General features: G+C 35.2%; 1 protein-coding gene and 1 long non-coding RNA gene across 4 annotated transcripts; one reads left to right on the forward strand and one right to left on the reverse strand.

The window, feature by feature from the left end:
• Positions 1-527: 527 nt before the first annotated feature.
• On the forward strand, positions 528-7,466 carry LOC124847107 (uncharacterized). Of its 3 annotated transcripts, none has more exons than XM_088091968.1 (9): positions 528-677; positions 1,387-1,492; positions 2,022-2,110; positions 2,193-2,331; positions 5,941-6,015; positions 6,173-6,294; positions 6,366-6,441; positions 6,595-6,654; positions 7,151-7,466. In XM_088091968.1, the coding sequence occupies exons 1-9, from the start codon at positions 598-600 to the stop codon at positions 7,277-7,279; spliced, it is 876 nt and encodes a 291-aa protein (XP_087948094.1). In that variant the 5' UTR covers positions 528-597; the 3' UTR covers positions 7,280-7,466. The 3 variants fall into 3 exon arrangements, with proteins under 3 accessions (XP_087948094.1, XP_087948092.1, XP_087948093.1); XM_088091966.1 differs by lacking the exon at positions 528-677 and adding an exon at positions 1,725-1,908 and having other exon boundaries at positions 1,388-1,492; XM_088091967.1 differs by lacking the exons at positions 528-677; positions 1,387-1,492; positions 2,022-2,110; positions 2,193-2,331 and adding an exon at positions 2,593-4,144.
• A 587-nt stretch (positions 7,467-8,053) lies between these two features.
• LOC148198364 (uncharacterized) lies at positions 8,054-9,589 on the reverse strand. Its single transcript, XR_015786725.1, has 2 exons — positions 9,085-9,589; positions 8,054-8,427 (listed from the first exon to the last, which is right to left on the reverse strand). It is a non-coding gene; the product is annotated as an uncharacterized LOC148198364 (long non-coding RNA).
• Between the last annotated feature and the right edge of the window lie 6,741 nt (positions 9,590-16,330).

The raw sequence follows: 16,330 nt of genomic DNA on the forward strand, positions 1-16,330 counted from the left end.
CTATTACATATGTTTGAAAAATATTTTCTTTCTTTAAATGCTTTTTCTATGAATAATATTTTATTGATTGTTATTTGATAAACTTAAAAAAGCTTAAGTTGTCAAACATTCTGATTTTGTCTTAATAAATAAGAGGATCAGAGAAATTGTGAAAAAAAAAATCTTTGTATAATACCTTCGGTTCTGTATATTGGGTCATGTAAGATCAATGAGTGTGTTCCATGTTCATTTCTATGTTAACTATTTGTGAGATAATAACTATTTGTGAGATAGGTAGAGAATATGTATTAGTTGGAAAATGATTAAACCTTATATGATTTTCCAATTCTGCATCACATAACCTATCATTAAGAACGAGGTTATTTTTCTTTAAAATACTAAAATAGTAAAAATCAATAATGAGGGATTAACACAAATAAAAAAAATTACTTTAGTAACTTGTATCATATTATTCTCGAAAATAATAATAAATTAAAACATAAAAGTAACGGTTGGCGGTTATGTAACGATTCTATTGGGCATCTCAATCTAATAACTTGATCATGTTCATCCTTCTAGGGTTTCCATAATTCCCCAAATTAATTTACGCGTTTATGAATGAATCTCAAAACACGCAGTCTAAGATCTCGACTCTTCCATAGCTTGGATTCCCCGACTGCACATCATCGTTCCACAGGGTACGATGTTTTGATCCTTATTCCAAATACAGGAATTTCACATGTCATGTTCTGTTGATTGGGACATTTAGATGGTGCATGCTAGTGTTTCATTCAGAATATTTTGTAATCTTTAAAGGTTTTATATTGGAGTGTAATGCTGTAGTTTAAAAGGTTGATTTTGTTCGTGATTTATTTCTTTATAATTTTATTAATCGCAATATGTCAATTAAAAATTTCGAAGTTTTATTACTAAATAATTCTTTTAGCCTTGAGATTCATTAAATTCCACATGTATTTATCTTTTTTTCCATGGCTCGGTAATTTTGAGTGGGCGATTTTTGTTATTTATACATTTTTTAATTGTCTGCTTTGCATACTTCAATGTTAACTGATGTTCAGATTACTAGCTTGATTCAGTTATTGGAGTGGTAACTAATCAAGCTTATTTGAGTTATTTAGTGTTATTATCATTAATAGTTCCATTGTTTTCATGAACTAATTTCATGATTGAAGCACATTGTAGTCTCCTTTTCCTTCTAGCATTTCAAAATGAATAATGCATCTCTTGCAGTGAGATTTTAATGGTTATCCTTTGCTTTTGTTGGTTGGAGAATTATTGATGTTGTTGCTGTTAGTTTTTGTTATTTATTTTCACAATGTTGAGAAGCTGTATTTGGAAAATGGAATATAGATTTTTGATCTTTTGGTGAAAATTTGTTATGTACAGACACGGTCAGGATCAAGGAGAAGATATTTTTCATGGCTTATTTTCTTTGATGTGCTTGGGTGGTTTCGTCCTGGGAATCACCTTGATAAGCAGGCTGAGAGATATGGTATTCTGTATTGTTTTCTATAGTGAGGATACCTTGTCCTGTTTTTCTTTGCTTGCCTTATTTCATCTGGAAAAAACTTTAGCTGTTCTTAAGAAAAAGTAATCACTTGGTGTCTTTAAGCCCCATGGACACTGATAACTTTTCTGAAGCCGGTTGTAATCCTTAACCTCCATGTTTTGATGTATCCTATGTTGTTTATTTTTTCAATATCTTGTATTTGTTCATGTAATAGGTAACTGGAAGTGGAAAGTTGAAGAGCGTATAAGCTTTTTAAGAGTGTTGCAATGACTTCCGATGAAAATATGACATTCAAATCATACCAGGACAGGGCTAATTTGTTTGTGAAGGAATATTTACTGGCAGACTCTCTGATTCCATATACTTCTGTTATCAGTGGCATGTTAGCTTGCAAGATGGTATTTACATTTGTAAAATGTTGTCGTTCTAATTTCCTCAAGATTGTCTTATAAGACACTTTAAATTTTTCATGGTTTCACAATCTTTAATTATTTCCTTTCCTGTTTTCCAGGTCTTCGATCTTACTCAGTTTCTTGGTTCTAATTACTTTAAGATTCATTCCAACTTCTCCAAAGTCCAACGTATTGAGTGGAATAACCGGTGACTGGATACTATGAGTAGAAAAGTTCTTCTGCTTTGCTCAGTGTAACAAGATCTTAATAGAATTTTGTTCTTTGTGCAGTGCTGTATCAACTACACATGCTATTTTCATAACTACTATATCATTGTACTTGGTGTTTTGCTCAAGTCTATTTCGGGACAACCCTTCTTCTGAACTTATTACTGTTCGAAGGTCTACACTATCAACTTTTGCACTGGGGGTAAGAGCAATCTGAATTGGTATCAGAGTTAAACTATGGAACTATATTCTTATTCCTTCATATGTTTACATGGCGCTGAGTAGTTTCCTGTTCAAATGGAGTTCCACTGCATGTGATAGTAAAGAATTTCAAATATTGTAAATTTGCATGTTGGAAAAAACCCAAAAGAATGTCATCCTAAGATGATAAAGAAGATGCATTCTAGAGCTGAGAAAATTATGCAGTTGCAACAGTGAAGCAACGTTCAACAACTGTTGATAGGAACCCAAAATTGAGAACAGACAAAAGAGCAATATTCTTTATTCTATAGACTGTATAGGACACAAAGAATAGGAGAGAGTTCTCTCCTCCAAGGGTTTCTCCTTCACAAAGAGCCAAAACCCAATCTACAAGATTATCCAAAAGTGTCCAGACACAAGAGCTCCAGCCTTCTTATAAAGGCCTCCCAACCAATTAACCAAACTAACAACTAATTCCTAAATTGTTTCCTCTGTCCTGCATCTATTACCCATTATAACCTATCACATGATATCCTATCATTACACCCTGCTGCAAAACAACCTTGTCCTCAAGGTTGGAACAGTGAAACTTGATCTCATGGGTCATCTTCAACAACGTGTTATCATATGAAGGGAACCCACTGCTACTATTTGCAATTTTAGATCTGGAAGATTGGGTGGTGGTTGATATGAGATATCCTCCTCCAATGACTTCCACTCTTCCTAGATTCTTTTGGTCCAATTTTGTGAAATACTCAAAATCACATCTCTGACTTCATCGGTTCTTGTAGCAACAACACTTTCAGCAGTTGCTCCATCTACTTTCAAACTCTCACGTAAAATTGTCACACTCCCAATTTGTGTTACTACTGCCCAACTCTCACATAACATGTTTTTCCTGATCCCTTCAACTATCCTTAGTAGAGTTGTTGCTAGATTTTTCCAAGAAAGGTTCTTGGATTTTTGGGCCAGGTCTTGAACCCTTGGATTGCATTTTCTTCCATGTTATTGACTGTTGGGTGAACCTTTGTTGATCCTTCAATGTTTTGAACTTCAAAAACATTTGCTTCCCTTGTTGTTTGACCATGGGTGCTATTCCCTTCAATTGTGGACAACTCCACTCCTTCAACCCACAAGAAAAGTGGTTCTTCATCTGGTTTACTGCCCTGTGGACATCTTTCCTCCTTCTTCTCTTCATTAGCCAAGTACACTCCTTCTTCAGAGAATTTCTTGCCTTTCTTGATGTCTTGCAAAAGTTCCTCTCTTGCTTGTAAACAACCTCAACTAGGTTGCTCCCTGACATCACTATTTTAACCCCAGGTCTCGACAATTCTTCCCTCTTCTTCACTGTTTTGACTTACACACCACAACCTACCACACTAGCTCCACTAAAAACAGCAACTTTTGCAACATTCTCAACAGTAGCCACACCAATATCTCCATCACAATTTTCGTCATTGCCTTCCTCTTTAAATATATTTTGTTCTCTCCTATCCTTCCCTCTATTTCTTGCCAAACCATCAACATTCAAAACAACAACTTTCATTTCTCTTTTCTTCTCCCTATTGGTTGAATTTTCTCCTCCATATGAGGGTTTCTTGGTTTTCTTGATGTCTAGTAGACTACCTTTCACAACATACCTATCCATTTTTCCCTCTTTCTTTCATTTCATGACAGATTTCACACTTCTTTATAAGCCCTTTATGAGAATCCTCATTTCCTGCCGCATTTCTTGCATATTTCTTCTCCATCCTACCATGCTCATTTTCGGTTATGCCATGCTCATTTTCTGTTCGTTGGTCCTCCTCTTCAAGGTACTATCTCTTCCTTCTATGCTTCTGCCCTTTCTTGATCTGCAACCTTTGATCCGGCAGGTCGGACCAATTGATTGGAACCCAGAATTGAAAAGAGACGAAAGAGTAATATTCTTTATTTTATAGACTGTATAGGACACAGAATAGGAGAGCACTCTCTCCTCCCAGGGTTTCCCTTTCCCAAATAGCCAAACCCCAATCTATAAGATTATCCAAAAGTGTCCTGACACAAGAGCTCCTTGCCTTCTTATAAAGGCCCCCCCAACCAACTAACCAAACTAACAACTAATTCCTAAATTGTTTCCTCTGTCCTACACTTATTACCCATTATAACCTATCACATTATATCCTATCAATAGTTTTTTTAGCAGCTTCTCCAATGACGGACCTTGGTTTGATTACTATACAAGAACAAGCTCAATGAATTCTTAAGCTTCTATAGATCACAAAACATTTTAAAGGCACAAAAGAAAACATAACATATAAATACCACAGAATTAACAATCAATATAAATGGTTTCTAATCGATGGCAGTTCAATATAAATTAGTTAAGATAGTTAGAATATTCATGAGTAAGTTATTTGAGGTGTTAGTTAGATATAAATGGGAAAGAAGGAGAGAAGAGGGGAAAGGAGGTGAATTTTGTAGATTGAGTTTTAGCTCTTTGTGAAGGGGAACCCTTGAAGGAGAGAGTGCTCTCGTATTTCTTATTCTTTTCATTATATTCAATAAAAACCTTTCCCCTCTACTTCTTTCCTATTTATTTCTAACTATCTACTCAAGTAACTGACTCATGAATATTCTAACGGTCTTAACTAATTTCTCTTCTCCGTGTATTCTAAAGAGATGCTCTAAGTTTGTTATGCTTAGAAAACATTCTTGATCATATTCATTGAATATCAAATAAAAAATGTAACAAGAGAACTCCAAATTCATTCTGTTTATCCAGATTAACAAGATTTTTGCATGATTTTGATAAGACCTTTAAGGTGTATGTTAGGAAGAAGGTTCAAAATCAGAGGTTTCTTGACAGTTAAGGGTGGTTGAGCAGTTTAGGGGTGATTAGAGGTAGTTATTAAGTTTAGGAAGGGGTATCATTTAAGGAGGAAATGGTTCCTCCTGATGGGTGGGTTGTGTTTTCGTTTTTGGAACAGGGCTTGTCCTGTGTAGAAGGGATTTATTTCCCTTGGAAGCTGTTGAATATTTTCTTTAATTAAAGTATTATCTTACGTTGTGCAGTAAGATTTGAGTGCTTATTTCTTTACTGAATCTGAAAATCTGGTTTCTTGTTCCGAAGAAACCTAACAGATTTCACATACGCGCAAGTTCCAAATCCGCACAGGACGTGTTGGAGAAGGCTTATTTATAACTGCAAGTCCAAATCCAGAAATAAATAAACTTTGGCAATCAAACACAGCATTCCTGCGATGGTTCGATACATTTCTTACATAGCTAGTCATCCAATAAAACGCCTGTGAGCTGTTGTTTTAATTGTTATGCAGACTAGATTTGAGAGTTTTGTCAGATCCTCAATCACCTCCCTCCATTACCATACTATTCTGTCTGTTCCATAATCTCCTTTTGCGTCTTCTCATTTTCTTGGTGTATGTATGCTTCTAATATTTCCTTTTCAAGATATTCATTATATTTTTTACTTGTAACGATTGAGATTGACTTGCTTGAACTGTTATCTTCTTGGTTCTCCTGATTCATTCAATAACCATTTTGTGATCTGCATGACTTTGTTTTATGCAGTGAAGTCTTTGTTTACTATGTTTAATATTTATTGAAACAGGTTTCTGTTGGGTACTTCATTTCTGATCTAGGGTCGATATTATGGTTTTTTCCTTCTCTTGGTGGATATGAGTATGTAAGGATAATATCTTTTTGACGTGCAAAGTTTCATCCAACCTGTCTCATAAAGTTGAACTATCTTATTCAATTTTAAGATATTTCACTTGATAGGAGCCCTGCTGGAGATGATTATGGTCAGGGTTTAACCTGACTTCATATTAACATTGGTTCAGGTGATTCATCATCTGTTGTCTTTAGTAGCAGTAGCATACTCAATGTTGAGTGGGGAAGGACAGCTTTACACGTTCATGGTCCTCATCTCAGAGACAACTACTCCAGGGATCAATTTAAGATGGTAAATTTTTCTTTAAGTTGAATTCTAGTAACTCAGTATTTTTCATTGTTAATGTTGTGGTGTCTGTGAAGGTATCTTGATGTGGCTGGAATGAAAAAGTCCAAAGCTTATCTCATCAATGGGGTTGTAATATTCATTTCTTGGCTGGTGAGTGTAGTTTGTTTGAAATACATACAAGTAAGTATGCTCACACACATACACAGTAATTGTCATCCAATCAAGCATTATCATATTTAGTAAGGTTGAAAGAATTCGTGTTCTTATCTTATGCGGTTGCTTACCAAAATGGTCCATCCGCAGGTTGCTAGAATACTTCTGTTCATATACATGTTTTACCACGTCTACTTGCACTTTGATCAGGTAAGAATTGTTCCTCCCCTGAATTTAAAAATTGTCTGCTGTGCAGTGTGCTTTGTTGGAAAAAGCCCAAAAATGGTGCAATTTTATCTTCAAGTTGGTAATTTGATGTCTCGTAAACTTGGTATGACTTGATTATATTGTATTAAACTGATATGAATTCAGTTTAAATCACAATACACTAAAGTTGGCACAACTACGATTAAAATTAAACAAAAATTACAATAAACTGAATTCATACCAAACAGGCAAGACTCTTTAAAATGAAATCGTAAGAAGCTGACACGACTTCAAAATTTTACCACTTTGATAATTTTGAAGTTAAAATTGCACTATTTTGGTGCTTTTGCCATTGGTTGCCTCTTAAAAATCAAAATATGTCTGCACATTATTGTCTTGGATGATAACTGGCCTTCAGAATGTTTCTTGTGCAAATATCAGGAAAACAATGTGGTTTGTAATGGTATAAGAATCACAGGTTTGTGAAATTATTCAACAGGTTGAGCAGATGCACCCCTTTGGGCAGATACTAGTTGTTGCTGTGCCAGTGGTGCTATCTGTTATGAACTTGGTTTGGTTTGCAAAGATTATCAAAGGGTTGAGGAAGACATTGGCAAAGAGACAGTGAAATAATCTTGTTAGAGAAACTTTCTGAAGAAAATGTATAGGTTAACACTACCCATGTTGATATCAACCTCACATTGCTTCCCATGTGGATCTGAACTTATTGTATAAACATTTCTGCTTTTTAATATTTATAAATATATAGACCAGAGGTGATTTATGTGCAACATAGTTAAGTTTTATATTTTCAATTAATCTCTTATTCTTATTCGTTTTATTTTTATTCAATGGTTCTAGATCATTTTAATAATATTATTTGTAGTTTGACAAATAATTAATTAATATTACTTATGTCATTAATAGTCTAGACTACACAAAATAATATAAATTATAAAGTAACAGTTACACATAATAATCAATTAAATAACTAAGAAAACATAATATAAACTGCTAAATCATAAAATAACCATTACAAGTATCAACAATGTTAGAAAAGCAAATTTTCTAATATATATAATTGTGTGATTCTAATATCGGTTTTTCTATCTAATATATTAGTTAACTAGTCTTTAACTAAAATACTAGTAATATAACTTAGTGTTGCAACTAAAATACCTAAACAAAAAGGAAAAAAAATACTTAAAGTATTAGTCTTTTAACCTAAACTAAAATACTTCATTAACACTTTATAATAAAATAATTTTTCAAAATAATAAAATTAACTTGTATAGGTCATATATACGAAAGAGAGAAGGTTCCAGAATCTGTTAAAGTAAGAAAGCAGGTTAACAGAACACATAATAATATCATTAAATCCTTAATTCTGACAAGCACCAACTGAGCTAGAAACTCATTCTGACATTATCTAAACTTAAAGTTATGTATTCAATAACACCATAATCTGGATCTGCATAAGAAGTGTTTGTAATATGCAGAGATATACACTACAAAAAATAGCACATATTGCAGTATATTAAAAGGAAGATAAAAAAGCTCAAAACCAAACCAACTTTGTGTATATCATTGGATAAAATCGAAAATCCTGATGATCTTTTCATTTCACAAAGTACCAAATGAAAAATGATATTGTCCGAAAGCAGCTAGTTGGATGGGAATGTTCTTCACTTCACACAGTCCATCTCCTCTATTTTGCTTCCTCTTTCATAAGCCAACACAATTTAATTGGGGTTCTGCAAAGACACAAACCAAATGCTACACAACAAACATAAAGTAGTTATTAACAGTGTCATGACCTGTTAGGAACCTTGGTAAGAATCCTAACTATCTCCCTTACTCTCACACTTCAGTACTCTAACAGCAAGCAATGGTAAAAGAAATGACTTGTATTCACATCAAAGAATCATGAATACAATTGGGAAACCAGGAGCTTAACCTCCTTCACCAAGTCTAAACTGATCTGCAACTCAAGAGTAAAAACTGCCTAACTGAAAACAATAACAGAGGTCCTTTTATAGAGACCTTTTTCCCGCCCCACTTAACTGTTTACAGTTAAGTACTCTTCCTCACCTTTGGCCTCTCATAAACCCTCCATGTCCTAACATGACCAAACTATTAACGGGTTTTACCATATCTAACCATTTCAGGCCGGTGCTTAAAAACAAATAGTACTGCAACGCATAAGTGACATGAAAATCCAACATATAAAACCCTGAAATAATCCTCTGCATTCTTAAACACCTGAACAGACTCAATTTTTGTCACTTTATCTCTTTCAATTCTCCACGAGAATCTTCAATTCTACGTACAACTTCTTGTTTTGGCACACAAACAAAGACAACTTACCCATATAACTAACACAGTTGCAGTCCAAATTAGAGTCTAAGAACAAAATAGGAACATTGTTTGTACCTCTAGAGAGAACTTCTGCTGCCGTGGTCGTTGCTTCGTTGTCAATTTTCCACTGGTCTGTCGCTGGAAGTGGACGTCCCCGACTAGAGGGAGAAGGGCTCGCAAATCTCTAGAGGTGGAGAAAAATGCAAATCGTTGTTAGGACGGCGTTGTTCTGTCACCGTGGTTCCGTCGTTGCTGGTACGCTGCCGGAAGTGGATGTCGCCGATTGGAGGAGAGATGGTAACACAAATCATTGGAAGGAAGATGGAATTCAAATCACAAATGGCGTGGGAGGGAGAAAGATATAATTTCTGAGTGACACTACAAATAAAATAGGTTAAAACCTAAATTTAAGTCAGGGAGAGGATTAGCCCACTCAAAAACATTCATTTAAATCTGTTAAAAAATGAACCGATATCTTAAACTTTGTTGTCTTCTAAATTGTAGCTTCTAAGCAGAAAAGGAATAATAGATCACTAAAAAAAATAGAAATTTTAATATAGATTATATTAAAAATAGTAATTCTAACGTAGATTATATTTTACGAGGGTTTTATCTCCTATACTAATTATGTTATCTGCGGCTTGCCATTTTATACTAACGGTATAAAACCCCTCATGTCAACATAATTGCTTTTTCTTTGGGGTTTCAAACCCTGATATGATTTTGTTGCATTTTTTATATGTACATAAATCTTAAAACAAATAAAAAATTATAAAATATTACTATAAAATTATCAATAGATAGCTTCTAAAGTTCCGACGAAAAATGTTAAATAATGTTTTATTATTTTAATTAAAATAATGCACCCCAATATCAATAACGCTTTTTTAGTATTTATAATTTGCATGTAACATTCATAAAATGACTAAAGAACCAAGTCTACAACTTTAATATCAAATCATGTAAAAGAAAAAATGTAAAAGTTAAAGTTAGCAAATAATTACAATGTCATTTGTTACTCGTCCTAAATTACAGATAATAAAAAAGTAAACAACATTTTTCTATAATGGTGCTTGATGTTGATAAATTGTTTTTTTTAGAAAAACTTCCTTGTTCATATATTTAACATATAAAATAGTAATAACTAGACTTAAATATTCTTTTAGTCACTATTTTTGTTGACTTTGTTACATGTGAGACTTATTTTGTTCAAGTATTCAATATGGTGACAATTTTCTTAATTTATGTTCAATTTGATCCTTTTTCATGTTACTGTATAAATCATTAACTACATAATGTATATGTTGTCACAGTTTGAATAACGCGTCCAATTTTTTCATATGTGGCAAGTCCAACACAGTGTACACATTGCCACAACATTATATTGAACCTCCCAACACATTAGAAACCCTAGCCACCACCGTCACCCACCACACATCTCTCCTACACAGTGTTGGCGACACACCATCTTCTTCCAAAATGCGGGCCACACTTGGTGGAGCCAGAATAAGGAAACCAACAAAGATGCAAGTGTGGTTCACACTTTGGAAGAAGATGACATGTCACTAACATTGTGCAGTGAATGTGTATGGTGGTTGACGGTGGTGGTTAGGGTTTCTGACGTGTTAGGAGGTTGAAGATTATGACATGATATTGTTACGTTAATATGTTGGATAGGCCACATATGATAAAAATGAACACCTAATTCAAATAGTGCCAATATGTATAGTCTATTGTTAACAATTTAGAGGACGTCATAAAAAAAAGAAAATCAAATTGAACATAAATTATGAAAATTAGGACCATATTGAACACAAAAAAAAATTTTACATTAAATAAAGTCGACAAAAATAGAAACAAAAAAAGTATTATTATTATTATTATTATTATTATTATTATTATTATTATATTCAATAAAACTCTTTTCTTTTTCTTTTCAATTCTTGATTCGTACTGAAGAACCTATAAGCAAGCTTTAAATTTTAGGCAATTGAATGACATTCAAACAAGAAAATTCGAGGTCTTCAAAACCCAAATTGATTAAAACATTTTCAAAAGTGCAACTTAAACTCGACATCCCCGGATACATGGATTATTAGACAAGACTAAACATTACTTCTCCACACCTTTCTTTTCCCTTTCATGAGTCCATACTTTAAAAGATAGAAATTTCATTGTTCTCTTCTTTGTACAATTCATATAACAGACACTAAACTAAGCTACACAATTACGAGGTTTCAAAACATTTCACTAGTACACTAAACTAAGTCTTTTTTATACATATTAAAAAAGACTTTTTATATGACCAATATAGAAGTAGGGGTATAAAAAATGTTAAGAAGTGAATTTTAAGCCTAACACAAAACTGACTTGTAAGATGAGGTTTGCACTCACATATACACTCAAAACTGGTCTTATCTCTAATCAATGTAGAACTTCTAACACCCCTCCTCATGTCGAGGTATATAAATCTCGTGCGTAGGACTCAACATTAATGGATGGTCTACAAGTGGCCTAGTAATGGATGGAACAATATGCCCAACAAACAATAAATCTCACTAGGATAGGCCCTAATAATGACTCTGATACCACCAATAGAGACACATTATCAAGATGTAGACCTTCTATTAAAAGGAGATTGTGTGCAATCAACATTTGAATAACAAACCGCTTTTGTATGGTTAAAGGAACCATATACCAACCGTTTTCCAAGAGATTCTTTAATGTACTTTAATATACGGATAATTGCATTCTAATGATCTTCACACGAGAAATTAAGGAATTGGCGTACCACATTAACTACAAAGGAAATGTTAGGACAAGTAATTGTAAGATAATTCAATTCTCCAACTAGCCTATATTTCTTGGGGTCTCACATAGGCTCCTACTGTTTTGGTAGAATTTTAGTATTACGATCCATGAGTGTGTCAACAAATTTTGAATATATCAACACAATTTCCTCCAAAATATCCAATGCATAATTTGTTTGAGATATAACAATATAATCGTTGGATTGTGCCACCTCATGATGACAAATTTATGAACACCGAAAAACGGTGCCAAAAACTTGTTTAACCCTCGGCAAGTGTGACCGAATCGTATCAAGTAATAAACTCGGTAAGACCAAGTATCGTTCTCCCAAAGGACTCACGGCCTAGTTAGTTATATGATTTGTTGATTATTTAAGACTTGTGAACAATTGATTATAGGTTTCAAATGCAAAGAACAATAATTAAACATGTATGCATGAGTTTGATCAATGGAAAAGAGGAACAAAAACACTTGAACAAATTAGATGGATGAGTATGTTGTTGGGGTTATCAATTTCATCTTATCCACTCTCATATACTTTTAGAAATTCATCATTGATGGACAAATTTATGATCACCAAAATATGATGTCACAAACTTGTTGAACAATCGGCAAGTATGACCGAATCGTTTCAAGTAATAAACTCGGTAAGACCAAGTATCGTTCTCCCAAAGGACTCACGGCCTAGTTTAGTTGTGTGGTTCGTTGATTAGCTAAGACTTAAGAACGAAATATTTGAAGTTTAATATGCAAAACAGAAAATAAACATGTATGCATGAGATTTTGATCAATGGCAAAAGCAAAAGACAAGCACTTTCAATGAAATATATATATGAATATGTTGTTGGGGTTCAATTTCATCTTATCCACTCTCATATATTTTAGGAATTCAACATTCAAATCATCATTATTAATGCCACTCTCTAAAGTACCTTTCAAGAAGGCTTCTCCCTAATTACGAGTTCATACAATTCCTAGCATTCCTAATAATTAGTTCATCAAGTGCAGGAGCTTAAGGCAACCAATATACTTATGGGGAGAAATTCCCCGGATCTAGACTTCCCCGTACGTTCCCGTATCGACAAAATCAATAATCATGCATTGAATGAGTTAAACAAAGCAAGCATTAAGCAAAGAGGAAAAACCCTAACTAATGATGAAAGAAAGCATAAATCTTAGATTAAGATGCAAGCACAAATTCCATATATGAGAGCTTCAAAAGATTACATTGATTCCCCAACAAACATACAAGGTTTAGTTCACCATATTCATGGTGAACCTAGATGAACAATAATGAAAGAATGAAAGATAAAACCCTAGAAAGGTGAAAAGGTAGCCTGAGCATCCAAGACACTCCTTCAAAGGGGTGGAAGAGAGAGTGTTTGCTTCGTCTTTGCCAAAGATACAAACCCTAGGACGTCCTAAAGCTTATATACTATTCTAAAATTACAAAAAATCTAGGTCCAAGCCCATAAGTGTGCCGCTCAGCGGTAAAGTGCCGCTCAGCGGTAAGTACGTGAGTAGTTTCTTGCCCTCAGCGGCCATTTTGCCCCTCAGCGGTCCTCCCGTGAGCTCCTGAGTGCCGCTCAGCGGTAAACTACCGCTGAGCGGTACTTGCGACTTCTCCTTTTGCACTTTTTGATGTCTTTTCTGATTCCATCTCTCTCCTTCTTCACTTCTTTCACTAAATTCACCTTAAAACCTGCACAAAAACACTTAAATCAAGCATAAACCTGTCCAGCTCTCTTATTTCTGAAAATATGAAGAAAAGCTTGATTTCAAGCTAGTTTCTAAGTATAAAGGTTGCTTTTAGTATCAATTTTAAGCATGAAAATAACAGTTTTTTAACTGTTATCAATCATTCTTTTCATCAATGTTAATGCCACTCTCTAAATCACCTTGCAAGAAGGCCTATCCTTAATTACGAGTTCATACAATTCCTAGCATCCCTAATAATTAATTCTGAAGCACAGAAGCTTAAAGGCAACCAATCCTCATATTCCTATGTCTAGGCAATATGCTATTGGGAGATTTTCCCCGGATCTAGATTTCCCCGTACGTTCCCACATCGACAAAATCAATAATCATGACATCGAATGAGTTAAACAATGCATGCTTTGAGCAAAGAGGAAAAACCCTAACTAATGATGAAAGAAAGCATGTATCTCAAATAAGATGTTTAAACACAAATTCCATATATGAGAGTTTCACAAGATTACATTGATTCCCCAACAACAATACAAGGTTTAGTTCACCATATTCATGGTGAAACTAGATGAACAATAATTAAAGAATGAAAGATAGAACCCTAGAAAGATGAGTAAGTAGCCTCAACATCCAAGATCTTACTCCAAGGGGTGGAAAGTGAGTGTTTGCTTCGTCTCAGCCAAAGATACAAACCCTAGGACGTCCTAAAGCTTATATACTATTTGAAATATTACAGAAAAGTGAGCCTAAGCCCAAAAGACCACCGCTCAGCGGTAAACTGCCGCTCAGCGGTAAACTGCCGCTCAGCGGTACTAGCGCGTAGTCAATTCTCCCCTCAGCTGCACTTTCACCCCTCAGCAGAGCCAACAGGTGTTCCTCAGTGCCGCTCAGCGGTAAACTGGCGTTGAGCGGTACTTGCGGCTTCTCTTGTTTTGCACTTTTTGAGTTCTTTTCTGATTCCATCTCTATCCTTCTTCACTTCTTTCACCAAATTCACCTTAAAACCTGCATAAAACACTGAAATCAAGCATAAACCTGTCCAACTCTCTTATTTCTAAAAATATGAACAAAAGCATGATTCTAAGCTAGTTTTTGAGTGTTAAAGGTTGCTTTTAGTATCAATTTTAAGCATAAAAATAACAGTTTTTCAACGGTTATCACCTCAATATCCAAGAAATATCTAAGTTTGCCAAGATTTGTGGCTTGAAAATGGTTGCAAAGATGTTGTTTCATTTGATAGATGCCATGATTGTCCTTGCCTATAAAAATGATGTCATCAACATAAACTATCAAGCAGACACATCCAACACTCAAGTGACGGTAAAAGACTAAATGATTCGCCTCAATCCGAGTCGTACCAAATTGTTGAACAATGTTACTAAAATTTTCAAACCATACCCTAGGAGACTGTTTTAGGCCATATAACACTAGTGCAGAAAGGGCTTTAGACGTATGTTATTTTGGCCTTTTGACGTCCGACATGCACCCGACGTCTTTGTGGGTGACGTTAACCAGACGTCTGTTGTGCCAGGTTGGACGTCTATATAGACGTCCGTTCCGACACAACAGACGTCTATATAGATGTCCGTTTGTGTCGGAACGGACGTCTATATGGCTGATCGGGTTATTTAGGGTTACGGGGTTTGGACGTATGTTTGTGCACTGCCAGACGTCTAAGGGTCACTCAATGAAAAATATAATAACACGTCAAAAACATGCATACACAAAACGCTATCAAAAAATTATTAACGAAGAAACTAACCTGAAGAGCAGATTTAAAATGAAAATGGAGGGAAATGGAGGAGTGCACAACCTAAAACGTAGGCCAAAAACGCCGCCCAAGAACACGCAACAAACTACACCAAAACGCGCCGAAAACGATTTTTAATCGGTCCAAATGAAAGATATTTCATCACTGAACAACTTAATCGGAATAAAAGTAAGATTAAATAGTCCAAAACAGATAAAAACCAACCTGGAAATGCAAGGCGCAGAGGGAACTCTCACGGAAGCGCGTAACTCCTCGCGGGTTCGCGTTTTGGTATATATGTCCTTCTTTTAAACGTCTTTTAAACGTCCGTTCTGGAGGGGGCCGGACGTCTATAATATTATACACATCTGGCCCCCTCCAGAACGGACGTTCAAAAGGCTGAAGCAATCAACTCTTCAACTCCCCCCGTTAGTCTTTTGAACGTCCGTTTTGGAGGGGGCCGGACGTCTACAATATTATAGACGTCCGACCCCCTCCAAGACGGACGTTCAAGAGGCTGATAGGGTAGTTGAACCCGTCAGTATTTTGAACGTCCTTCTGGAGGGGTCCCCCTGTCAGCCTTTTGAACGTCCTTCTGGATGGGGCCCCCTATCAGCCTCTTGAACGTCCATTATGGAGGGGGCCAGACGTCTATAATATTGCAGACGTCCGGTCCCCTCCAGAACGGACGTTCAAGAGGCTGACAGGGTAGTTGAACCCGTCAGCCTTTTGAACGTTGATGAGTCACCATTTTTCATTATACACTTAGCTTCCAGCACCATATTTTGTTAGTGAATTGTGCTTAATTATCAATTATTCTTGCATTTTCATTATTTGGGCTCAATTTCAAGACTAATTCTTATTTTATTTAATTTGCATTATTTGGGCTTAATTATTTCAATCACATTTTGTGCAGAACAATCACGGTTGAAAGGTTGAGAAAGATCTGCTCAAGATGACCGAACGAACTGCTAAAGCCTTGACCGAATGGTCTGCCAAAAACAGTAACGAACGGTCTTCTAAAGGATTGAGCATTAACCGAACGATCTACTG

The sequence above is a fragment of the Vigna umbellata genome, chromosome 5, assembly GCF_029865625.1.
Source record: "Vigna umbellata cultivar VRB3 chromosome 5, Vumbellata_1.0, whole genome shotgun sequence".
In the NCBI taxonomy this organism is placed as follows: Eukaryota; Viridiplantae; Streptophyta; class Magnoliopsida; order Fabales; family Fabaceae; genus Vigna; species Vigna umbellata.

Excerpts from the sequence above, each read along its gene's own strand:
- LOC124847107 (XM_088091968.1), top strand. The coding sequence starts at position 598 with ATGAATCTCAAAACACGCAGTCTAAGATCTCGACTCTTCCATAGCTTG. Across the intron at positions 678-1,386 it reads GCACATCATCGTTCCACAGG|ACACGGTCAGGATCAAGGAG; the intron begins GTACGATGTTTT and ends TGTTATGTACAG. Across the intron at positions 6,655-7,150 it reads TCTACTTGCACTTTGATCAG|GTTGAGCAGATGCACCCCTT; the intron begins GTAAGAATTGTT and ends ATTATTCAACAG.